Here is a 27,559-nt window from a genome sequence, read left to right on the forward strand (position 1 = left end):
TATAATCTGCTACTCCCAGCCATGACTCAACTTCCGGCTGTGTGTAAAATTCCATTTAGAGTTTCGCATCAACTCAAATGAAATGAAATAAATTGGAAATGGAAGTGGAAGCCCAACGAAATGTGCATAAATTTATGCACTACAAATTGAAGCTCTAGCTTCAAAAGAGTTAAGGAATTTAAGCCAAATCGGGGGAAGGGATTTCCCCATATGCAAACGCAAAATAAAAACCAAAAGCACAAGCAATTGTAATGCAGCTCAAGTCGTTTCTGGTTGGGGAATTCCCCTCATTTTTGCTGCAGTTACTCGTAAATTTAATAAAGCCTTCCCTTCATCCCCATCTTTGGCTGACATTGGCATGTGTTGTTGCATTTTCTTGAGGGTCTCCATCCCCCGTCTTCTCCTTCGAAGAAAGTTGTGCCCAGTAACTTGTTAACAAAATTTCACAGATGGTCTTTTTGTTGGTTTTTTGTGGTTTTACATTTTTTGTGTGTTCAAGGCAGTCACGTGCCAAGATACAATATTTTTGTGCAGTTGCGGCAACTGATTGAAAATGCATGGCGGGCTGTGAGCTCCAATCAAGCAGGATTGAGGGAATGAGGGAGCAAGGAGCTTGGTTGCGGTTTTTGGTGCTAATTAAGATGTGAAGTTTTCAAGAAATTTGAACGCTACAAATATTATAATTACAGGAAATTAATGAAGTTTGTAGGAATTGGATGTGAAGAAAACTTAGCAAAATTTAGTGCAGCTCAAAATGATTTTTTCAATGATATCACAAGCTCAAAGTCTTATAAATACGAAAATTTATTTATAGTTTAATAATAAATATTTCTTGTTATATCTTGTTATATATCTTTACACATTTACGGTGGGTCATAAACCCACAAATTCCGTATTATTCGCCTTAAGCTATCAATCTGACACAATCTCTGTGGATAATCTGCCTGCCAACTCCACCGCCGAATCATAATCAAACGGGAATGTCTAAATATATTTGAGCAAAAATTTCGCCCCTCCGGAGACTTGTGCACACTTGGTGTACAAATCAAATTACCAACTGCAGCTAGACAAACCCCAGCATAACCCTCCAGGCCCTCCTCCCCTTCGACAAAAAATACGTGTGTATATATATTATATATATATATTTTAAATGACCAACAGCAATTTTCATATATGTATGTACATATGTACATATTGCAAATTATAGGAGCATATGCACTCAAAAGATCATTGCTCTTGCATTATTATTATTCGAAATTAAGCTGTTCAGAGAGTCAAACGACAGGTTCGCTGCAATTTGTTTTTTCATTCTGGCTATAATAATGATCTGATTGCAATCTGTTCAAATCTTGCGAAGATCAATGTGTTATTTTATACTAAACATATATTAAAATTTTTCGCATTATAGATTTTAATTGCTTTAATGGTTTCCGTTAAACACTGATTTTATATAAATGACAGTAATATCATATCCGATCTTCTGCACATTCCATTTTTGGTTTAACTTCTGTTTATTAGATCCTCTTCGAACACAAAACTCACATTTGTATCGAATTGGAGCTTCTTATCGAAATGCCACCGAAACGATATCATGTAATTCCCCGTCGGAAAGGGCAGACGCAACAGCTCAGGCTTCAGATAGAAATCCTTGACAATTTGTGGACCCTGTTAAAGAAGTACTCGTATTTAAACATTAAAACAAAAAATTATTTTTGTATCTTACTACGAAGGGGCACGTGTGGTTTATGTTTGTAAACTCTTTAAATAGCCCATAGACCAAATTGGCAATGGGTGGAGATCGCTTTCGCAAAAACCGACAGGCATCAAAGCGAATGTCGAATAAAAAGGGCTTGTATCCATTTGCCCTTTTGAGCACCTGCATATGAACAGTTACATCGGTAGCAGGATGTAGCACCGTCCCATTCATATTGCAGATAACTTTGTTCCGACTGACGGCCTTTAGACGACAGTTGTGGAACACAAACCAGGAATTATTGTAGCTTTTGCAGACGAAATTCGTAAACTTGAAGATGACGGCATCCTGAAATGTTCACACATATTTTGTATAACTTTTCACATAAGGACTCCTCAATAGTTACATTTAAGCCAAAGTTGAATGCTATCCATACTCCGAAGAGCAAACAGATGAATGGATTAACCCGCATAGGATCGTTTCTGTATAACCAACTGTTCAGTAATCTGTGCAAAAACCAACTGATATTCGAAATTATTGTGCATCTACACATATCAGATTAAATTATTCGCTTGATTATACATGCATACGTAGGCCGCTATTTAAACACAACTTAGGCGTCTGAAAATGGGGTTATTATTTTGAACAAAATTATCCAGGAGTAGAGAAACTTTTTGGAATTTTGAACCTATTTTCACAACACTTTGGGCACTCAGCAAAAGTATCTATAAAACAGGCCTTAATCACCGATTTTTTGCTTAAAAACATCCATACCGTCGATTATTGCTGATTTTGTTTCGATTTAATATTTATATATTCGTGATGTGTGAAACACATCTTTTAAATGTTGTGGGTTTTCCCGCTAACACATCTTTTTTTACCAGGTGGTGATCATGAAAAATCTAATTAATGGTCGTCATACTAATTCCCAAGGATACCTCAATATCGCAGTATGTGACATGACGATCTTGCTCAATCATTTCGCGCACAGCATCGATATTTTGTGGCACAAACATACATTTTAAGCTACTTTCACGAAATTCGTCCTGCAACGAAGGACGTCTACGGTTGAATGCGCGATACCAGTTTTTTACATTGGCAGTGCATGGTGCTTCATCAATAAAAGTTTAACTAAGCTGATCTAAGCATTCTTGGCTTAAAAATCCACCTCCAATATGGGAGAAAATCTTGATAAAGACATCTTCATGTGTAAATTAAAATTTTTGCCTGAGATGAATTTTTGATTTATCGTTAATCGATATCAAACGATATCAAATATCAAATATGGAAAAGTTGTATGTACATATGTTTAATTAATAAAACTCCAAACTTTTTTATACAACTGACCATTTGGTCCTAGTACGACTAAAAGTGACTTAGGGCAGAAACACAAATAGCACCCCTCGTATTTGAAGAAATTGCCATTAAATTTTTATCTTTTTGCAATTTTCCGCATAAAGAGTACATGAAGCAAAAATATACATATATTAAATACAATACAATGTTCATATGTACATATGTGCAAGAGAGTATTATAATTAGACGACTGTCAAGCGTTTCGTTGGAGAGCAATTAATATGGAATAGATCAAAAAAATTATATTTAGAGAGAAATAAAAAAAAAACAAGAAAAACAATTTAATTTGATTGAATTTTGGGAAAATAAACTACAAACAGCTCAACTGTGGCTATAGTTGTAGGTTATCTATGAGAAATGATCAGAGAGGGTGAAGAGCACAAGTCAAGTATTTAATTGAAATTCTTTCCATTTTGTCTGCTGCCCGACTACGGGGCTTGTACTGCCACTGGCCCATAACCTACGTTAATATGGTACCCATTAAACCAAGTGCTGAATCGACTGCGGTTTTAAAAGCTAATTAAAATTTGAAGTTTTCAAAGAGTTTGATATTATAATTTCCGAAAATTAAGAGAAGTTTGTAGGAATTGGATGTGAGGAAAATTGAATGAAATTTAGTGCAGCTGCAGAATGATACTTTCAATGATACCAAGAGCTCATGATCTTATACATATGAAATTTATTTATATATTTCTTGTTATAATTACCATTATATCTTTTTATATCTCTTTAAACATTTACCGGGGTCATAAACCCACAAATCCCGCATTATTCGCCTTAAGCTAGCAATCTCACACAATCTCTGTGGATAATCGGCCTGCCAACTCCACCGCTGAGTCGTAATCACACCAGAATGTCTAAATATTTTTGAGCAACAATTACCTCCGGAGACTTGTGCACATTTGGTGTACAAATCAAATTACCAACTGCAGCAAGACAAACCCCAGCATAACCCTCCAGGCCCTCCTCCCCTTCGACAAAAAATACGTGTGTATATATATTTATATATATAATTTTAAATGACCAGCAGCAGCCACCAGGTGGCGTTGTCGTAAGCTCCTAACGGAACAATAATTGTGTCAAAAAAAAATTAAGAGAAAAAGAAAAAAAGCCAGTTGAAACGTTTGAAGTCGTGGCACATCGACACTTGAATACCCAGTAGTTATTTTTTCTTGGTGTTCAGGTGTTCAGAGAGCATATTCAGAGGAATATGCTTTGTTCATCCTGGCTATAATAATGATCTAGTTACAATCTGTTGACATCTTGCAAAAATATGGAAAAATAACATTTGGAAAAGATCAATGTATTATTTTATACTAAACATACATTATACTAAACAAATTTTTCGCATGATAGATTTTAATTGCTTTAATGGTTTCGGTTAAACACTGATTGTATATAAATTACAGTAATAACCATATCCGATCTCCTGTACAATCCATTTTTGGTTTAACTTCTGTTTATTAGATCCTCTTCGAACACAAAACTCACATTTGTATCGAATTGGAGCTTCTTATCGAAATGCCACCGAAACGTTATCATGTAATTCCCCGTCGGAACGGGCAGACGCAACAGCTCAGGCTTCAGATAGAAATCCTTGACAATTTGTGGACCCTGTTAAAGAAGTACTCGTATTTAAACATTAAAACAAAAAATTATTCTTGTATCTTACTACGAAGGGGCACGTGTGGTTTAGGTTTGTAAACTCTTTAAATAGCCCATAGACCAAATTGGCAAAGGGTGGAGATCGCTTTCGCAAAAACCGACAGGCATCAAAGCGAATGTCGAATAAAAAGGGCTTGTATCCATTTGCCCTTTTGAGCACCTGCATATGAACAGTTACATCGGTAGCAGGATGTAGCACCGTCCCATTCATATTGCAGATAACTTTGTTCCGACTGACAGCCTTTAGACGACAGTTGTGGAACACAAACCAGGAATTATTGTAGCTTTTGCAGACGACATTCGTAAACTTGAAGATGACGGCATCCTGAAATGTTCACACATATTTTGTATAACTTTTCACATAAGGACTCCTCAATAGTTACATTTAAGCCAAAGTTGAATGCTATCCATACTCCGAAGAGCAAACAGATGAATGGATTAACCCGCATAGGATCGTTTCTATATAACCAACTGTTCAGTAATCTGTGCAAAAACGAACTGACATTCAAAATTTGTTTACATGTATAAATATCAGATGAAACTGTTCGCTTAAGTATACATATGTAGATGTGCATACATAAATATGAACAAAGTTCAATATATGATCGAAAATCTGTTTTTGAAGAAATTACCATTCGTTTTTTATCTTTTTGCAATGGGTAGATGAATCAAAAATATATATTATATACATATATATGTATACATGTATGTATATCCATATGTACATATGGGCAAGAGATTATTATAATTACACGACTGTCAAGCGTTTCGATAGTAAGCAATTAATATTATATTAGATCGATGGAAAAATAAACGGCCAGGAATAGATCAAAAAAATATTCAACCTCGTTCTCACTGTTAATGTTTATTTCTGATATACCTTTTCATTTTATTTATTTATGGTGTCAAGAACACTTTTTCTATCTGTTACATACGTTAACACAAACTGACTAAGCCCCTGTTCATGCTCTCTTTGAGTACTGGGTATCAAATTAAAAGGCAAGCCGACAATTTGAAATGTTGCGCGTACTCACGAAATTTTATGACCAATCTAATAAAATACAAATAAATAGAAACAACAGAGAAGGAGATAGAGACAGAGATATTTATATATATATAGAGAGAGAGAGAGAAAGATCGAAAGAGAGAGAGAGAGAGGGCGATAGAGAGGCACTGATAATATAATTGTTGTGCATTCAGTTTTTGGGTAATTGCTTCACATAAGCCAGGTCATTAACGGCGGACGGCGGTCCGCCATATAGAAATCAACGCCTCAAACGTATTCCACCCGAGAAAAAGAAAACAAGAAAAACAATTTTATTTAATTGAATTTTTGGAAAATAAACTACAAACAGCTTAACTGAGCTATAGTTGGAGGTTATCTATGAGAAATGATCAGAGAGGGGTAAGAGCACACGTCAAGTATTTAATTGAAATTCTTTCCATTCTGTCTGCTGCCCGACTACGGGGCTTTTACTGCCACTGGCCCATAACCTACGTTAATATGGAACCCATTGACCCACCAACACCCACCCACTCTGTGCTGAGGCGGAGTCTGAGTTACGGTATGGTATTGTTTTGGTTTCCTTATTTTCCCCTATTTCCCATCCGTTGGCTTTCTGTCTACTCATGCAGAAGCACTTGAAAAGACTCGGCGGAAACTCTTCTTGGGTTTGTTTTGAAAGACTTTTTCTGCTTGGGTTAGGTCATGTCTACTGGGAGGAGTTTTCTTTCGGTCAGTATTATGGTTAAAACAAGCAGAGACCTAGAAATAGTCATAAACTCAATGGCAAGAAACTATTTGTGGATATTTCCTGAGCATGTTTTGACTTTTTGACTTTGTTTTTGCTGGGGATTTATTTGTGGAAAAGGATATAGGATAAGTTGAAAGGAAATATGAACAGAGACAAGGTAAAGTGCAAGACATTATGGTATTCAAGTGGAGAACAATATATTTGAGTGGAGAACAATGATTGGACATACTAGAATCTCCTCACAAGGAGGTAGAATAGCGATAAGTCTAAGTATTTTAGAGATTCTCAGAAGTGCATAGTTACTGCCACAGCACCTCCTTCATTCGAGTGTTTATGATAGAATTTATATGCTAAGGTAAACCTCCTTGTGGCATATTAGATATTCCATTACCATTATTTCATATTTACGATAGTTCTTAACCAAATGCTTACCTGTAAATCAAATAAATATATGTACATATATATATAAATCTGTTGACCGCACTTAACGCCCTTGCAGCCGATGACTGACTCATGCCTCATACCCCAACCATCTGGTCTCCTACGTCTATCTCTCTCTTTGTCTGAACTCTACAATTCGCTCCTTAACATGACACGCAAGTTCCTTAAGCATTTGCTGCACTCATTGCAAATTCACAGCAGCAGGCACTGCCACTGCAACAAAAACTACAACAAAAGCTCCTCCATCGCATTCCTATAAATACCAACTTCACACTGACTGCGGGGACTGCGGGCCTGCAGCTCCAGCAAAAAGCTGGCAAATTTTTTTCTTTTATCTTTGATTGCAAACTTGAACAGAGAGCGCACCAGCAGCACCAGGCAGCACCCAACAGCAGACAAGAAAAGGAAGGCTGGCTGGCATCAGAGGTTTTGAGTCTTTGATACCCTTTTAGATGCATTTTTCCTTTGAGAAATATAGTACATGACATGTTCGTACTTAATTCTCAAATTAAATTTTCATAATTATATATTAAGAATCCGTTCGTACCTATGCCTTTTCTAGGATATAGTCTGCAAAAGATCGTTGCTATGGCAGCTAAATGTAGTATATGGAGATGCGATCTTGTCAGCGGTGATCTATACACTGCAGCATAAAAAAGGATCTGTAATACGTATTTCATTCCCATTCATATCATATTCACTTTATAGTATCGTCCATATGCATCCTTCACTGCCTCAAAAACATCTCAAAATCATTCAACCCCTCTTCAAGGGTATTGCAAAAACAAAACTCCTTCACACAAAGAGCAAGCGGAGCCTTTTGCCAGTGCTGCCCATTTTGTAGCTTTGTCGCTTTGAGTGGAACCACATACCCACACACACACACACTCACACTCGGAAACACACACATACACCATACAGATGAAACAGAAAAGTTGCCTGGCAACATTTTTCTGCTCATGTTGCCAGCAACAAGTTTACGTGCCTACCTGAATCCGAGGCAGCGCACACACCTGAATCAAAGGGGCGCATGGGTGCGTGTGTATGTGCATTTGTGTGTGTGTGTGCGAGCATTTTTGAGCATATTTTTTTTTTTTGAACGTATCTACACGTACGCCGTCGCCACAGCCGCCGTCGCCGTCGGCTTTTGCTTTTTCTTGAGCGTGCCGCGCCGCGGCGTCCATTTCAAAAGTCGACAAAAGTTGGTGGCGAATGGACGCGATTAACGGATGAAAAATTTTTGGTGATACCCGAGTGAGCTCCCTCGATATATTGAAACCCCCCACACGACCACCACCCCCTCTCAGTGATATTAACGAGTGTGTGTGTGTTTATGTGTGCTGTGATTTGTATTGCTGTTTCGTTTGCTCTTTCATCGGTTTCTTCGTGTCGGTGTTTGTTCGGTTTATTTCGGGGGCGCCTGTACTTTTTTCGTCGATCGAACGTGCCTGGCATTATCCCGATCCGTGCCTTGGGCATTAGTTTGCTGTTGTTGCTGTTTGTCACGCGCGCGTCTCGCGACTTCAATTAATTAACAAAAGCAACAACAGAAAATCCACTCCACTCAAAAATCATACACAAAAAAGAAAAATGTAATTCCAAGTGTCATATGCTACAGTGCCTAAAACCCGTTATTCAACAACACCAAAAAAAGAAAAAAGAAAGAGAAAATCTTGCATTGACATTTTTTTTGCCACAAGAACAAGATTTCCAAATGTCTGTGCAACATGTTGCACTAAGCAAAGGCAGCAACCATCATAACCTCTACGAACCGAAAGGAATATCAATATCATCAGAAATCACACAATAATTGTTGCACCGCATACCTTCCTACTGAGCGATGGATATAGTCAGCGGCGGCTCTGGAGCGGGCAATCAACACGTTCTGCCCAACAATCACTTTCGCCATGAATCATTTCAGCAACAGGTAAAAACAACAGAGCAAAAAAACCCTAGAGAAAAACCAGCACAGAAGATCTTCAGATTGGGGGAACTTAATTTTTTAATTTGTCAAAAATCGTATTACAGGCATTATTTTAATGGATAGATATCCAGGGTATCAATGCTCTTCGATGAATTTCGCTTAATTCTTAATTCGCTGTCATTATTAGCAGACTTTATACATATTATAAACTATCTATAGCACCAGGGTACTATATATACAACGTTTTCCTTTAATGAGGGTATTTATATAAAGAAAAAATCTTACAAAAATCAGGACCAAAGTAGGGTTCCTATTTTTGCTACATATCTGCTTAAAGGCAGCGCATTACTTTCATCGTTTCATTTTAAATAAAGTAATGAAAATGAATTTTCATTAGAAAGCTGAAAGAAAAATTATTAAAAACTGTACTCCTTAAAAGGAAAACGCAACCCTGCTCTTCACCCTCCACCCATCTGTATTCATACACCATCCATCCTACAGTAAAGATCTCCCTCTCAACTCATTAGTTAAGCCAAATCTGTTTACACTCCTCATTTGCTTTGGAAAACTCTCACCTCATCAGCAGAAAAAGAGCCGTAGCGAAGTAGGGTGGGGGAAAAACAAGTGCCAAGTTTGCACTAAGTGAAAATGCATTGAAAAAACACGAAGAAGAAACTGTTTTTCTTTTTTATGGACAAACGAAACAGAGACAGACCCGTAAAGGTTATACACGAGAGTTCGAGCTAAACAAATTGATGGTTAGACTACAGATGCCAAAAGTTTGATAACCCCTGTAAGAAAACCCGATCCGATAACCAAAACTGATATCTACATCGTATTCATCGTATGCCTACCATTTAATCACAAAGATTACCTTTTAATAGCAACGAAAATCGAATCTAAACCCAAAAAGAAACTGTTAATTAACATTCGAGTGTATAATTTCCACATGGCAAAAGATATATAAAATAAACAACAAAAGCCAACAAATTGCTGCAACTAGAGAGGAAGATGGAGAGATGAAGCAAGAGCGAATGAGAGGCCAAACTGTTGTTGCAACTGTCATTACGTTCCTGCAACCTGTTGCTTGGACGCTCACTCTGTATCTGTTGCTGGGGTAATCAACCAGAGAGCCACCAAATGAATATACGAGTATGGGCAAGGAAAATGCGATGCCAATGGGAGTGGAGTGTCGAGAGTGTAGGGGAGTGTGGGGAGAAAAACTACCAGAAAACTTGTACTCGTAAAATTAATGAACTTTTCGAAAGTGAAACTTTTGATGAAGTGGCGTTTTTTTTTCCTTGAATATGAATGTGAAACCTTTTGAATATTTTAAATGTAAGAGTTAGGGATATTGTTCAGATAAAAACTGGTTAAAAAAGTGATAAAAGATATGGAGTTAAGTGTAAAATGCATTTTTAGTGCTTATGGGATTGTATTTAATAGCTGATATTTAATATGGTTAGAATGAGAATCAAAGTTCTGCTAACTGCTCAAAGATCAGCTCTCTAATAGGAAATAGCCTGATATTTTAATAGAAACTAAGTCGAGATTTTACCAAAATAAAATCAACAATCCTCTTTAGTTCTGAATGCCTCACTGATTTGCTCTACAGAGGTTGTTCACTAGAGGCCTGCTTAGCAGAGAACCATTTTGTCACCTCTTTCTCACATACCAACTGCACTCTTCCCTCATAAACTTGGAACCCCCTCGAAACCCCTTCACTTGGGTAGAAAAACTTGACATTGATGACAGACTAGTAGTAGACTAGACTTTGTCTCTGTCTCTGGCTCCAACTATAGCTCTGGCATTCACTTTTATGTACATATGTTTTTCTGTCGGCTCCAAGACCTGCCGCAATCTTTGGGTCGACATTTTGGAATGCATAATTCATGGCTATAACTAATATATTGATTATAGCCGAGACTTGACGATGGAATTCCATTCGATTGCCATGCTATTTTTATGGCCATTCACTGACTGATGGAGACTTTATGGCCTGATGACTATTTATGGGAATAACTGTGTGATATGTGATATGTATGTAGATATGGTATAGAAAGTAGAAGTTGGGGTTCCACTATATTGATAATTCATGGAAATAATGGGTGGAAATAGATGGGAAATGGATGTGGGGGAGAAGATCTGTCAAGATATTGATATTTAAATGTAAAGAAAGTGGAAGTTTCATGGGAATTACAAGTATAAATCCCCCCCTATAAACATCTCTTCCTGATTCTATATACAAATACTTTTTCCAATGCCAAGTTCAACGAGTAACCCCCATATTTATGAAGACATTTTGAAGCAGAACTTAAAAACCGCAATTTATGCTCCAGCTTTGAAAGCAAATCCTTTAAACCGATTTCTGGAAAAGCAAATATGCACAGAAGAGCCCCCATGCCATGCCATAAAGAATCTCTACCTCTACATCGAGAGAGAGGAGGAAAGAAACCAGTTTTTCACATGACCATAAAGAATACCAACAACGGATTCGATCTCTGACAAAAATAAAAGACCAAAAGAACAAGAAACACGTATCCGTGGCCCTAACACAAACACATAAATAAGCATACATATACATACATATATGTATACAGAAGTCTACAAAAGAATTATCCAAGGATGTTGTTGGGGGAAGGGGGGGTTTTGAGTGAGAATTTCCACTCGAAACTAAAACTCGCTTTGAAAGAAAGAAAAAGTCTTTAACAGCCAGAATCCAAGTCAAGTTGTTGTTGAACTGGTTTCAGATCAGAGATCACAGATCAGGGGAGGAGGAGAGGAACAGGCAAAATGGAACCAAACACACACACACACACACACACATACACATACCATAGCCGCTCGATGTAGCCGGGCCCTTTGTAGACTTTGATTTTGGAGACTCGTACTCTCTCCCTCTCTCTACATGCGGGTGTTCAACGTTTAACCCATTGATTTATATTGGTAATTTAACGCCATTATTGTGCAGCTGCCACTCCTGACTCCAGCTCTTTGACTCTTTTGGGAAAGTTATCTAACAGGAGGGGCCATGAACTGCACTGCTGCATTGAACCAGACAATTGAGTGATTTCTATTTTCTGTCTGCTGTGGGGGCAGGGGCCCTTCCCATGTTTTGAGGCAATTACCTCGCCCCCAACCTGCCAAACATATCCCCCCTCTGCTAGAGCTACACCTTCGTTTCGTGGTCTGTTGCCATGTTAGGCCTTCATAATTGTTTGAGCTTGCAATCAACAAACAGAAAAAAAAATGGAAAATGGATAATAATTGTTACCCTTTTTCTCCCCTATTTTCACTCTTTCCCTTGGAATTGAGCTGTAAAATTGTTAATTTAGCTTCTGTCTTGTGTTAGTCACGTGAGCTTCAAATTAACTTTTTATACCCAGTTCTCAGAACTTATAGGGGTATATTAAATTCGTGTAAATGAACATCAATAGACACAAAAAAGATATGCATTAATATAAGAGTTTAAAATTTAGTAAAGGGTATCTTGATGTAGAGACACGTGTACTTCCATGGAAAATGTTCCAAATGGTTTTTAATTTATATTTTTTGTTGCGCTTGTCGCGCTTTGAATGGAGTCATTTCGCCTGCAATTAGCGTATTCGTGCCGGGGATTCAGTTGTGGTTATAAATAAACCAAGTTGGGAATAAAAAGAATGTGTGAATATTCCCTGTAGGAATATGGATAATATTAATGTTAAATATGGATAATAATTACCTATAAAATTTACTCTTTTATATTTTTCGCAACGGGTATTGCAAAAAGCCAAAAGCCATTTTGGAAGAGTTTTGCAAACCGTGCAATTGTTTCTTAGAAGTTATTGAAAGTAAAAACGGAAAACTTCCTACTATTTTTCCTAGAATTCATCGCTCAATAAAAAATCAATTTTTGCATCTACAGTATATGTGTACATACATATGTACATGATATATAAATATTTATCTATCCGATTCCACCTACTTCCCCTTTTCGGTTCTGTTACACCTGTTTGTTCCACTTCTCACATGCAAAATTGCATACACAATATTTGTACGAAAAACGATCTTATTAAGAGCCAAGATTTATTAGTAGTTCGAAATGGGAAATCTTGAAATCCAAAGGCGACAATCTAGATACGGCAAAAAAATAAAACTGGATTTCAAACTGCGGGGCCATTGTCGGGGGAAACAAAAAACGCCTCAAGTCGGCACAATGTGTGGTTCATTCAGCAATGTGTGCTGCATAGTTTCAAAAACTGAAAAAGCCTGAAAAAACTTACCAGATATAAATAAGACATGTAAAATGCGTTGAAAGCAACAGCTCTGTTGCATTTTGTGCTGGGGCAAAAGACTTGTTTTTTGTTTTTTGTATTTTGTTTTTTTTTTGGACTTACGAAACCAAGCAACACACACAAAACAGTAAGCATTAAAGTAGCGTAGCAGCAGCCACATTGATTAGGAAATGAATGGCAGCGATTTGTAGTTGTATCTTTTCAGTTTCCAGATACGAGCAGCAGCAACAGAAACCAAATGAAAACTTCACTTGACATGCTGCCTGCCCCCAAACCGCACACCGCCTCGCTGCACACACCGCACCCAGTTTCAAATTCTTGCCGATTGATTCATAATGAAGAAACCTGTTCTTTTTAAACAAGAAATGCGGAAAGATTTAATGCTTTAAAACGAAGCTTAAATGCTCTTTTGATTCATTGAATGTCATAGATCTTTTAATTGTTAATCTGATTTTCATATAGCCTTCAATATTTGCAATAAAAACTAAAAAATATCATAATTTTATTTAAATCAAACATAAAAATGTTCGCAGGAGACACAAAGATTTTAAAAAGTAAATCGTATGAATTGCGAGATGTGGTTACTATAGGAACTTAAATATATATAGACAAATATATATTCCTTCGAAACGTTTTATAAATTTTCAAAATAAATTATAATAATTTTTTAAAACTATAAAGACTTTTCATAAATCTGAATGAACAACACATAAAAGTTTACTGCTAGAAAAAACAAAATTGATCTTTATTGCTCGTCCATTAATTGTTCAAACTCCAACTTCAACATTCAACATCTAATTTTCAACATTGTGGATGATGGTACAATATTTTGGACTGACTCAAATGCGTAACTACGAACAAAATGGTACAATGTAACCTAATTTCTGCCATTTCTTGCAAGCATAAAATCCACAACCAACAAATTTGTGAAATTCAATTTTGAAAACACTCTATCAGAATAAGGGGGTACAAAGTGACAACACAAGCATTTTGCATAGTTTTCCAACTTCTTACTGACTCACTCGATCGCTGTCTGGGCGATCACTCTGTGGATAACAAGGTTCTTCTGAGTGTATTCATGTGGTGTTTCAAGCGTTCTGTTCACATCAAATCAGGCAGAACAGACATTCCCCAGGCCACACAATCGACGACTCCACCTGCGGTTTTTTATGTCTACCATCTCGACCCTCTATATTTGCATTCAATTAATTGCGTTCTGTCCTTTTGTTTGGCATTCCTTAACTTATAATTCCATTCCTATCCAATGATTCATTGTACTCCCTCACCTTAAATGAAGAAGCAGATTTTCTTATTTGTTTTATTTAACGGGTATTTTTTTTCCGGTTTATTGAAAATATTTATGCATTTGTCTGATTTTTCACCATAAATATTATTATTTTTCCATGCCATTTCCACACTTTTTCCGCATTTTTGTTGATATTTATTGACAGTCCTGGCAAGCTGTTGAATTGTGATAAAAAGTAATTGGCTTTTTCACTGTTTGCATTGTCTGTGGCAGAATGCGGGCGGGGCCAACAGATGACACACAGAATATACAACAATTAATCAATTTAAATTCGATTGGGGAATGATGGCCATGAAGAGAATATTCAAATCGAATCAATTTAAGCCCTTTATGGTCATGCAATTTGATGTACGTTTGATGTACACGAAGTTTTACCTAAGATAAAAGCTATTTATCGTTTCATATTGTTTGGATAGTTTTCGAAATATACATATATTATATCTTTTTCTTAATTTTATTTCCCTCAAATGTTTGATTATGTTTATTATGTTTGATTTGTTGCAATTCGTTTTACGACATTATTTCCCGAAAATTGAAATTATGCACACCTTTATGATTTTTGTGTGGGTTCAATTAGATTCAGTTTTTGTGCATGCAAAGAACAAAATGTTAAAGTTGAATTTGATTTGAATTCATGGGAACATCTGGGGCAGAATTACATGTGAAAGTTTTGCGATATTTAAACTGAAAGCAGAACCAAAAAGTAAGCAAAAAGCAAGCAGAAAGCAGGGCTAACAAGCAATTTTATATGCAAATCAATCGCAGATTGAATAAAACATCAGACAAGATACACAGAGATACGGAAAGAGAGAGAGAGAGGTAAAGGGAGGCCGAGGGCCCCTTTTAGCCAACTGATGAACTCCACAAACCCAAAAAAAAGAGGCCAAAGAGGCAAACTCCAAAAACCGTGGAAAGATTCGTTGCTGTCTTTATGCGAATTTTAATTCTTTTATTTGTGTTTTTTCTGTATGGATTTACGTATGCATCTTAATACCCTGAAGACTGAATCTTTTAAATTGGAATTTGAATACAAAGGCCAAAAGATAAAGATTGATTGTCCTATGAGAGCGATGTTTATGAATCATGCAAAGCGACAGAAATAAATGGGAAATATTTATGCTAGACTCTTGATATTAATATTAGTTATAATTCGTATAATTATTATAATTATTTAACATTTTGCTTCTGTTTTCTCTCCCCCTCTCTTCTATCTTTTCAGGTGAGTTAAACGTTCTTTTAGAAAACCATTTTTCGCATGCCCTTTGGGAGCGTTTAGTGTATTCGTGAGTATGCATAATTTGAAGCGTAATTAAGGAAGAATTTTGCACTGACGAAAGCGCAGACTGGATCTCATTATGGATGGATAGACTTTGGAGCTGCAGAACTCTCCCATGCATTAAAAATAATAGTTGCTCTTTGGGGAGGCTACATTTTCCAGTTGACTTCCTCGGATAAATATTTGCATGGAAAATTGCACTTAATTGTGTGCAGTGTTTGTCCCCCAAAAAAGGAATCGTTCATGCATCCAAAGGTGTGGACAACCAATGAACAAACATGAGGGAGTATATACAATGTTGCGGTCTACACAACACTGCAGTGTACAGTATGTACTGAAAATATAAAGTCTATGAAACCAAGCCACAAAAAAAACCTCGAGCAATGTTTAATTATTGTTTAAAACACACAACGTGTAAAAACATTTGGAAATACACGTTTATTTGTGTGTCCCACATTCTATACTGTACTAGGCTGTACAGTGCGTATTAAAATTATGATTACACAGTATAAAATTGTAGAAAGATTTACCAAAAAGCAAATTTAGTCCAATTCGATCAATTTATTAGGGATTTGTCTTTAATTTGTATTTTCTTGGCACATAAATCCCCACCTGTTCTTTTTCTCTCTTTTCTTTTCATCATATTAATAACACGCACTATGCCATAAAAAATTAGCATAGCAAATACTATACCGTTCCACACTGTACCCCCAAACCCATGTCAATTATTTGTACGTGTGTGTGACGTTTATCTAAAGTGACACCGCGCAGCCATGCAAATTGCACATAAATCGATTGTGTGGGTATCGATAATCGCTATGTGACTCTGTGGCTGTGGCCTGTGGCTGTGACTGTACCTGCGGCTCTTTTTCTGCTGTTTACTGCGGCTGTTGATGGCTTGCCACATAGTTTGCATTTATTACAAACGAGTAACATTAAATATTATGGACTTTTTCCACTCGTTTTTTTTCTCTCTTGAGAGGCAAATGCTTGTATTTTTGCGTGGGTTTTTCGTTTGCTGCTTTCGCGTCGTGTCGAGCACTTAATTGCTTGATCAATGCAGAGTATTGGGGGAGAAAAAATGAATCGATTGATTGTCCAAACAATCATAAATAAAATACTCTTTTTAATGGGGGGAACTAATGACATATGTAGATAAAGTATAGTGTGGGAAATGGAAAACCGAATGGGAATGTGATATTCTACAGGTGTATTTTGTAGGTATGAGAATATAATACTATGCTAAAGCAATGTTGATAAAGTATTCCGATTCTGATTAAGATTCGATAATAAATTAAACTAGAAGTCAATTGCCTTAACTGCTAAGCCGCTCTGTGAAATAAAGCCCGAAAGGAGAAAGCGAAAGTAATGTAAATCTGAGTTTTAAGCAGATTTATTTCTATGTTCTACTAGTTTCATGCTTCTAACGTATTTTCATTCCTAAATATCTTGCATTTGCTTATATTTCCACTCGCAAAGCTCTATAAAGGAGAACTCTCCGACTGAAGAAAACTTCACCTTTGTCCCAGTTTTTTCTCTGCTGCTGCATTCACTGATTAGAATGGAAACATAATGATTTGGATTCAGAGACATGTCAGATGCGGCGACATTCTGCCGGTTCCTGTGCTCCTTGTGGCACTTCACATGTTTCCTTTCGGCTACGCCTCACTCCTATGCTTGCTGTTTGCCTTGGAAAATTACACACTCATTTTCAGAGTGTTTACTTTTTGCATACGAGATATGGTTGGAAAGGATGGAGGGGAGGAGGTGCCACATGTACATATTCTCTAGCCTTTATCCTGCTGTATCCCATTTCCTGTTTACCCAACGCTCCGCTATCATTGCACGGGAAAAGAAAAGAAGAAAAAAATGGAGTAGGTGTTTGCTCTGGGCCATGGATGAGATAATAGAACAAGAGCCAGAATCAGAGCAACCATTGTGTGAGGAGGATGTGTGTTTGTGCTGGGGATAACACGTCGTGACAAGTGAAAGGATGCTCGAGAGCTCTTATGTGCTTATGTGACACGGAACACGGCAGCGGATACATTTGCTTGGACTTTAAGGATTTATTGGGTGTTGAAGCTATTGGCGGAACACCGATTGGGGATAGGATTTATAGAGATTTATTTTACGTAGAAAGGTCTTTAGGCTCATTAAATCTTTTAGACTCGTAAATGTAGAATTTGCTTTAAATAACTTACGTTTCCTTAGGTTTTCTATTAAAAAAGTATTATGTTTAATTCCTTTGGGATCTAGGATAAAGAAAAGGTGCTAAACAAAGGTTCTTTATTGTTTAAGGATTAGGTAGATGCCTGAGATCTGCATTAATATCTGTTGAAATAATTCAATGAAGCGTATTCTTGGGCTAAGATCTTATTCTATCCCCCCTTCTGAATCTTTTTCAATCAACAACGAAATTCCCTTTTTTGTTTATTAAAAAGAAACCACTGATAATGTTTCAATCCTCTAATCTTTCATTCGATTTCTCGATCATTGAATTTTCCCTAGTGGCATCGTATTTCAAATGATAGAAATCTATGATGAGAGGCATGCCCCTGCAACAAAAAACCATGTGTAATCCTTGCTGCATGACTGACCCAAATACGAGTACATTGCCGTAAAGGTCATTTCCATTAGGCACATTCCACAACCTACGAGTACGAGAATCTATAGATATGTACATAGATACACACTTGAGAAGAGGGCACAATTCCAAGTGGCAAACATTGTATCCCCCGTGGTGAAGAAGGGCCTCTGCGTGGCACGCATGCGCACCATAATTTAAACACATGAAGAACGCACTTTGGAGGGGACACAAAAAGTAGGAGGCAGGGCACTCTATAGCGCTTCCACTTCTGCCTAATTTATATATATACATATGTATGTAAGAATGTGTCTATGAAATCTAGAGTTTTGTAGTTCAAGCACGTACCACGCACAAAACAAAAGAAAACACTCGACACCGATAGAAATTCTTTACAAAAAAAATCGAAATGCCTATGAAAAAGTGTGTTTGCTTTTGGTTCGAAAGTTGCACGAGTATCTGACAGATTCTGTGATACATTCTGTGTGTGTGTGTGCTACAGTTTAAGTATCATTCCAATTTGTTGGCTTTAAAGTCGGACTGCAAAAACATTAGCACGTCGCGACGGCATAAAACTCGTTAAATGCTCCCCAAAGGATCCTCCAATGGCGGAAACAGAAACAGCAACAGTAAACCCAAAGCCACTCAGACGCATCATTTAAGAGTGGCCTGGCAACAGTGCCACATATGTATGTACATATATATGTACAATGTACATACACTGACAAAAATGAGTGATACAAAATTGGGTATACACAGTGGAAATTCAAAAAAATGTATATAAAAGCTAACAGAGGGACTCCCATTAATGTGATTTTATGAATAGCATAATATTTGTTTAATCAAAAATTATTAATACACACAATAATAGATCCTCTTAACATATCTTAGATAGATAATTTTTTTCACCAAAGATGAATATACGCTTCCAGGATATGTGCACCAATAGAGCTTTCATATTATTTCCAATACAATGCTAAAAAATTGCAAATTTCTCATTAATTTTTTATTTATATTTAAATTGAAATTATATTTTATGTTATTTGTTTTTCCCCTCAGTTACTTTGTTTTTACTGCAGTGTAGGAGTGCTTGCCACATCCACACATCAATGTCATGGTATATGCAAATGTTGTTATTGAAAAGCGCTTCCCCAAAATGGCCTCGACATTTCATGTGGGAGGAGGAGGAGGTCAGCCTCGACCTCATCCTGGCCATTACCTCCTTCTTCGACCCGTCACGTGGCCATTTCACTCTCTGTCGCCTACTCTTCTCCTTTCTCTCTCTCTCTTCTCTGTCGCCTGACCTCTCATCATCAGCAGCTGCAGCCCACTCTTCCGACTTGTTAATCGTCGCAGACAAGTCGTATGTCATCTACGTGAGCGGCAGGACAACGTAACCTCCAACCTCCAGTTGTTGTTGTTGTTCATCCTGTGGATGTGGATGTCCTCCAACAATATCACTGCCATGCCAGCAGGATGATGGTGCAACCACAGAGAGTAGCAGCGGTTGGGGGGGTATCAGGGCACACTGTCGCTTAACACCCAGACAAATGGACAGATGGGAGGATGGGACAGGTACACGTTCCAGCAGGGGTTCCATCGCCATCTGACTTGCATACGAAAGTAGCTTTCGAAAGGGGTCACCATCTGCCGATATGCATTAGCACTAATATTTGACATTATGGTGATTCAATGTGTCTAAAGAACTCTAAATATTGTGGTGGGGGTATCGATGTTAGCTCTTGATAGAAATAGAAATGAGAACAGAACGAGAAAGGATTCAGTGGCAGTTTAATATTGATTAGCTTTGTTCTGTTGCTGGAATATTCTTGGCTAGGGAATTTTAAGGAAATATGTATTCCAAAATAAGAATATTGTGCAAATAAATAAATATCTAGTTAGCTCTATTTCTCCATGGAACCCATATCACTATGAAACACTAGATTTCCGGAACTTTATAAACTACTGAAACACCCTAATACAAAAAAAGAACAACTATAAAAACACACACAAGTCTGGGGGATTCATGAACTGTATGTGTATCATTATCATTATCATCCTTGAAAAGACAACGACCAAACGTATTCCCAAAATCCTTTTATCCCCAAAACTTTTTTACTTTTAAGGTTCGTGTCTCGTCGATGAATAAAATGCAACATGGAGCAGGTTGAATGGAAAGAGAAAAAAGGAAAGAGGTTGGAAAAGAGGAGAAACGAAGAAGAAATAGTGGAGAGAATAAAGTAAATACAAAGGAAGTGGGGGTGTGAGAAGAGTACGGAATATTTGGCAAAGACCAAATGCAACAACTTTTGCCAAGTTTTTTTTTATATCCTGCCACTGCAGAGACAGGAAGGGAGAGGGAAGTAAAGAAAAAGGGAGAGAGAGAAAGGCGAGGGAACACTTAAATTAAAATTGTCATGGTTGATTGCATTTCCGTGCCTGTTTTTGTATGCAGTATCTGTGTGTCTGTCTATCTGTCTGTCGGTGTCGATGTTCGTATGTCTGGATGCACACAAGAGTCAATTGTTTATCAATTGAGGTACACCCCAGAGAGAGGGAGAGAGGGCAAGAGAAGCCTCTACGTATAGTAGAAACAACCACTACTCCTCTAGGGATAGGTCTGTGTATTGTGGAATATGTTCTCTGCAGATTACCATCCACACACCACACAAGGCAAGGTCTTGGTCTTGTCGCAACATGTTTCATCCAGAGGATTGGGATTGGGATGGGGGGATTGTGTGCTCTTTTTCTGTACCTGAAATGACCCTTGAGAACCTTTTTTTTCTCTCTGCCTGAGTTTGTGCCTTGCATTTCCCCTACCTGATCGATTTATCGAATGCCTGGGACTGTACAGAGCGAAACTAGAAAAGAAATAGATTAAAAAATCATTAAAATGTTGATAAATTGTGTGCGAGACGGAGATCATAGCCACAAAAAAAAAGGAAAAAGAAAGGGTTAAATCTAAAATCCCAGTAGGTGTTGAACAAATTAAAGGCAATCATTTAGATCGGCGAACAGAGAGAGCCTAACTTGAGGGCATGGCAAATGATTTACGAGTGTCTCTGACTATTTGGATACCATTGTTTGAACCCTCAACTCCAACCAAAAATTCCTACAAATCTGAATCAATATTTTCTGCTAACCCAAAAAAAGCCCCAACAATATTTGGCCTTTGTTTTAGTGGCTATTGAACAACTATTGAATGTGGTCTCTGTTTACTTTTTTTTGGCATGGAGTTTCCTCCACAAAAAACAACAAGAATTTATACTTTATAGAAATTCCAGACTAGAGTTCCCATTGTTTAAAGGCATTGGCATCATCAGTGGTCTCTGTTTTTGTTTCTGTGGGTATTGGCAATGGCGTCAGAATCGTTTACATATATTCTACTGCCATGTTGATGTTGAGGAGTGACGACTGTGACTGCAGATGGAGCTAGAAATGGGAATGGGAACTGCAGAGCTGTAGAACTGGAGAGCTGCCTCGGTTGATTTGCTTTTAATTTTGCATAAATATTCGAGGAGTGGGGGAATGCTGCTGCCTGTCAGTTGCAGTCTCCAGTTGCTGACAGCCAGCGAGAGTCGTCTGCATAGTGGATTACATACAACATACTACTATATCTACATATATGAATAGCAATCTGCACAGATATACAGATACTCGTACACTGCAGAACTCTACCCCTGACACTCTTCTTTGTTTTTCTTTCTGCTTCGTATTTTGTCTTTAAAAATTCATGAATGCAATACATTTTCTGCATAGTTTGCACTTTAATGGATATACAGACATATAAAATTTAATTCACAGAATTTTCCTCTCCACACAGCTTAATGGAGTGATCTTTCTGTCGCTGGGGTCTCATGTTTGTCACTTTAAACGTTTAATAAGCGAACCTCTTGATTGAATTAATACGCTCTCCATTGTTGCCCCATTGCTCCATTGCACATGATCCCCCATAGATCGGAGACGACGACAAAGATAGGACAGAGCGAGGCAGAGTTAATTGAATTGAAGTTGAAAGATGTCTCCTCCTCAAGCTGTGAACTTTTCAACTTGTTTTCTTCTGCTTTTGAAGTGTCTGGAAAAACTGCGGAATAGATGCAGAAATCTGTGTACTACAAATGAAGATTTATTGCATCGATTGAGGAAAGTGTTAGATGAATCGCTTGTTGACTTTTCTCCATAATCGAATTGAACTGAATATGTTTGCAAGAGATTTTTATTGTGATTCAGATTCAGGAAATAAAGAACAATTTTCTTTGCTCTATTTAGTTAGTTTAGTTTTCTTAGTTTAACTTTTAATTTATGATTAAATGCTAATCTTTTTTATTTAACCTAAGACTCTTTTGACTATTATTCTTTGCTTCGATGTATGTTAAAATTTCACTTTTTTGAATTTCTTAACATTTCCATATTTACTGAGACTACTTATTCACTTATTTCACTTTTCGATTTTCAATTTATGATGAAATTCCTGCCATTATTTGATCTTTTGCCAGCAGGGTAGCTCCTCGCTTTGATCCTCCTTAAAACACGTCAGAGCCCATCAAACCGGATCATTTTTCTTGCATACGAAGTATAATCATTCTTGATTGCGCCGCTCCTCTGTTTCTACTCCACCAATGCGTTCCACACACGAACACACACTCTCAAAGAGACAACAACACATTCCACTGACCCGCAGTTCATAAAAAAGAAAGAAAAGAAAACAAAAGACCCATATCTTGAAATCTCTTTCATCCACAACTTTTATCAAATATTTTCTATTTGCCAGAGGTTTCTTTCACATTTTTGTTTACATTTTCGTTTTCGCTGCCGCCTTTCCGGCCGCCTCTATGACAGTGTGTGTTTGTGTGTGTGTGCCTTGTGGATTGTGGAACGTAACCAGCACCAGCAAACACACAGATACGATGTTCTCTTTGTGTGTGTTTGGATCGCATGGAGTGACTGTGGAACTAGCATCCACATGGTCGCATGGAGTGTAGGTAAAAACAGTTTCCAATCAAGTTTCAACCGTGGCCGCGAGCGGACAACTGCGACGGCGCGACGTATCTGATAGATACGTGTATCCACGGTCTGCCCCTCCATATATCTCTCCGTCTCTCCTTCTCGTTGTGTTTGTGTTTGTTCATTTTAAGAATGTAAAATGTTAATAAGTTTCGAAGACCAGCAGCTGTTCGAAAGAAGCAAGTGACATTCCAAAACCAAAAGATAAAGATACTCGACATCTAAAAGATACAGTGTAAAGAAAACGAAAATCTAGACTAGCAACAAGGGAACGGCAGTGGCTTTTGGGGAACCGGGAAGCTGAAACTGACTGCAGCGTGCAATGGAAAATGCGCTCAGCGAAGCGCAGCTGTGAGGCGCGAAACGAAAAACATTTCACTTTCGGTGCATCCAACAGATACAACGCTACGATACGATACGATACGCGAAGCGAAGGCAAAGGCACAGCCAATTGTTGTTGTTTTTTTTTGTGTCGCTCCAAATTTGCAACGCAAACTCAGATGCAGGTCCCAGTTGCAGCTCCCCTCCCACCCAGCTGGTCATTGGCTTTTGCCACTTGGTGGCAGGCCAGGCAGGCAGACACTTACACGTACAAATAAAACCTTTTGTCGATGCAAATGTTTCTATAAAGAAATGCCATTGTCTGGGGTCTGCCACTCTCAATGATCCGATGAGATACATTTTGTATCTATCCATCTATCTACATATATATTTTAGTTTCATGCTAATTTCTGCCAACTCAACACCTATGTATGTATGTGTATACAAGTTTGTACTCGCAAGAGAGTGCAAAGTATCTGTAGTACTACGCGATGACGCCTCGCAAAGATATTTTCTGTCGCCTGTCGTTTGAATATGCAAATTATCTGAGAATAAATTCCAAAGTATAAGAATCCAAAAGGCAATACGAAAACGAAACCAAAAACTTCAGTTAAAGTCGAGAATAAATAATAATGCAAATAAATATAATATTTATGGGATTTTTCTGTACAGATATTGCAAATGCAAATGTTCGCGTAATGAAATTCATAACTACAAAAATTAAATTTAAATGAAATTCAACCTCAAGTGAAATTAAAACGCAGTTTCTATGCAAACCAATTCTAAAGCTTAAAAAACGTAAAACGTATCGAAATTTAAATTCTAACAAAGTAAAATTCGTTAAAATATTTGTGTATATTTATAAATTATTATCTCAGTGTCAGTGCAATCAATCTATGGGATTTTCTTTATATATAATTGGTGTGCAAACAATACGAATATATGTACATACATATTTATATTATTATACAAACACCACATTATTCATGTGCTCTCTAGTGTTAACAACAATTGAAAGTGACATCAGCCTTTCGCCCGCCGGTTCCCCCTCACTGAAACTTTATTATCGCAAGAAAAAATAAAAGACTTTGAATATTTATTCATATTTCTTTTTCCCTTTTCCCCCTGTTTCTTGTGGGTAATACTCTCGTACATATGTTTTATTTTGTGTTGCTTGTTGTGCTTCCAGTTTCGCTGCAAAAAGTCAACAAATGAAACACAAATAAGATTACACTCTCTATAAATACGAGTATGCCATACGAGCGATGCCAATTAAGTGCTCAAATTAAGTTACTTTGATTCGTTCAAAGTTCCATTCGTTAATTGTGTGTGTGTGTGGAGAAACACTTTTCATTTTCATTAACAAAATGAAGTTTCCGGATTATGTTCCAAACAACATGTTGGTGGTAAGCATACAAAAGCAGCAGCATAACAACTTATTTTTCCTTATAATTAAACGCCATTAAATGCCAAGAGTGTGTGTCCAAAATGGATAATAAATCTTAGGGCCTGTGACTTAAACTATGACGATGAGCCGAGCAGCAAAACTATGTAGATAAAACATCTGATGAATGCTTTAGATGCGGCAGATGAAGGTTGCCTTACACAAGTTTAGGTCTCTGGAATTCTAGGGAGGGAGTCAAGGTTATTGTGGGCATGGGAGTGTGTTTTATCATGAGATAATACACGGGAAACTTCTTTCAAAAAAAGTTCCAAGATATTCCTCCAACCAAAGTTCGCTTTTTCGAAGTTTTCTTAGGCTTTAAGCTTAAGGTAGAGACACTGAAGTATCGCCTAATGTGTCTCTAAAGTACAAATACAAATATTTACGTAGCTCTAAGGTACAAAGAAATGTCCTTAAGTGTCTCTACAGATACAGTACATATACAGAAGTATTTCTCTCTTAGGTTCGCATATTTTCAATGGGTTTACTTTGAGCTAACTCTGATTCAAGTCTTACAGGAAACTTCTCTTATAAAACATACCCATCCTAAGGTTTTAAATATCTTTCTTTCTTTAATACATTTTTCATAGTTTCATTTAGTTTCGTACCGTAATGCCATTCCCTAGGCTTGGTTTTACAGGAAACTCCTCCACACAAAATAGAAGTGCTCTCTCTATCTGTGCACAGCGTATGACAAGATTAATTATGAATATGTCTACTCGTGTAAAGTTTCCCTGGAACTCCACAAAGAAAGTCTTTGCCTGTGTGTACACCCCATTAAATTTCCAACTAATTTCACTTGCAATTAAGTTAATTATAATTTTACCGCCGCCGCCCCCACGACAAAATGCACACAAAAACTCGGTCAAAAAATCGTTCATAAATCTTCTTTTTCATGTTGGTTTTATTATTTTTGTTGTTCTCAACGAAGCATAACCAAAAATAAAAGAAATACTCATACGAGTATGTTGGAAAATCTTATCCACGGAACAGATGTAGAGTCAGCCAGCAGTCTGATGCAAATTCATGGATACATGCCATCCCAATGCTACACCTGCAACAGATGGGGAGCGAGACTCTTTCGAGACTGCAACTAAAATATATTTATGTGTATATGTATATTTTTTTTGTTATAAATATTTATAAACCCCGCTCCAACTGATGGAGCCCACGCGACCAACACAGCTTTTTGTTAGTTAATTTCGTTTATTTCGTTTATTGTTTATTCTTTTTTTTAGTAGTTTTTGTGTTTTTGTGTAGAGCCGCGCGTCTGGCGTCTGGCGGCCCACACATGAAATGCTACGCTTCTTTACCAAAAATTTTGAAATTGGATGCGTCTGTTATTATTATTATTTTTCAGGCGCCCACCTGGGACCCAGGCATTTCGCTTTATTTTTTGGTGGATTTTTTTAGGGGATTGGCTGTCTGAATGACAGATTCGAAATTGATTGCAAGGGGCAGGCATGAAGTGGTAGTGGCACGGATTCAAGTGAATCATGTTGAATGCATGCTATGCAGCAACATCAGCAGGAGGAGGATTGTTTGGAAACGACTCTCGAATTGGGATTTGTATTTAATTGATTTATTTTCTCGTTTTATATTGGATTTGTGTAATGATTGAGAGATCTCTCAATTGAGTTTAATAGACGGGGGTTGTCGATTTTTCTGTACGGTTTCCGCCCTGCCTCATGGCACCTGCTGTGAGGGTAAATGATGTTGAACCCCAAATGATGTTGTAATTTCAGGTGGGGTTCGCAGTTGTGGCATAGAAATGCTGAAACTGTTGAGTTTGGAACGAGTAAATGAATTCCATTCAAACAAGTGTTGAAAGGCAGACTGTGTGTAACTTAATCAACACTGAATGGAGTGTTGTAGAAGGGATCAAGCAGTTGGACTGAACTAGGGATACATGAAAGTGGAAGTTTTCGTGGAATTTAAAGGGGTTTTCTAAATAAGAAGGTAACCAAATGGCTTGGAATTACAAATATCTGTAGCCATGCCAACTATTGTGTGTGTTTTCCTAAGAAAATTTAATTAAAATACTCAGAAGATTAGATAAGATATGATATGATCCCCCATGCAACCCCCTGTACCCATAGCGAACTGTTTTAATTATGATTTAAAGATAACGAATGAAAAAATGAATGAATTTCAGCCAAAGTTCTTACCATTTGAGTATCTACTACTTAAGTTTTATGCTATTCATATGAATGATTCGTTTAATTTGCATTTCCATATATCATTTACGTTTGTTCCACATGAATACTCCTTTATTCAATCTATCTGCATATCAGTTCTTTTATTTTCATTCAAATTTTCTCGCATTCATTCACAAAAAAAAACACACACACAATCACTAAACGCTCTCCTGTTTGGGTTATAGTGTTTGGGTTTCATTCATAGAATTTTCAAATAAAAATCCATACCATAAACAAATCATTCGAATCTTTATTTACGAGTAGTTTAACCTTTTGTCCAATGCAGACGAGCACACAAAATAAATGGGGAAAATAGAAA

General features: G+C 37.2%; 3 protein-coding genes across 17 annotated transcripts in view; 1 reads left to right on the top strand and 2 right to left on the bottom strand.

Annotated features, from left to right (window-relative positions):
- LOC111073227 (tight junction protein ZO-2) overlaps nt 1–27,559 on the top strand; it is a 114,008-nt gene that overhangs the window by 69,225 nt on the left and 17,224 nt on the right. For 2 of the 15 annotated variants that reach the window (XM_022365495.2, XM_041595100.1), the window contains exons 1-2: nt 23,285–23,344; nt 24,788–25,004. The exons of 11 other annotated variants lie outside the window; for them this stretch is intronic. In XM_022365495.2, the coding sequence (XP_022221187.2) occupies nt 24,966–25,004 (39 nt within the window). In that variant the 5' untranslated portion in view covers nt 23,285–23,344; nt 24,788–24,965. Of the gene's footprint in view, nt 1–8,088; nt 8,837–23,284; nt 23,345–24,787; nt 25,005–27,559 lie in introns of those variants that run through there. 2 more of the 15 variants (XM_022365485.2, XM_022365549.2) reach the window with 2 other exon arrangements.
- On the bottom strand, nt 1,501–2,254 carry LOC121404781. The gene is made up of 3 exons (XM_041595135.1): nt 2,100–2,254; nt 1,724–2,041; nt 1,501–1,665 (listed from the first exon to the last, which is right to left on the bottom strand). The coding sequence occupies exons 1-3, from the start codon at nt 2,244–2,246 to the stop codon at nt 1,501–1,503; spliced, it is 630 nt and encodes a 209-aa protein (XP_041451069.1). The 5' UTR covers nt 2,247–2,254.
- On the bottom strand, nt 4,499–5,193 carry LOC111073309. Its single transcript, XM_022365588.2, has 3 exons — nt 5,098–5,193; nt 4,722–5,039; nt 4,499–4,663 (listed from the first exon to the last, which is right to left on the bottom strand). The coding sequence occupies exons 1-3, from the start codon at nt 5,161–5,163 to the stop codon at nt 4,499–4,501; spliced, it is 549 nt and encodes a 182-aa protein (XP_022221280.2). The 5' UTR covers nt 5,164–5,193.

Source organism: Drosophila obscura, unplaced genomic scaffold, assembly GCF_018151105.1.
Source record: "Drosophila obscura isolate BZ-5 IFL unplaced genomic scaffold, ASM1815110v1 contig_4, whole genome shotgun sequence".
Lineage (NCBI taxonomy): Eukaryota > Metazoa > Arthropoda > Insecta > Diptera > Drosophilidae > Drosophila > Drosophila obscura.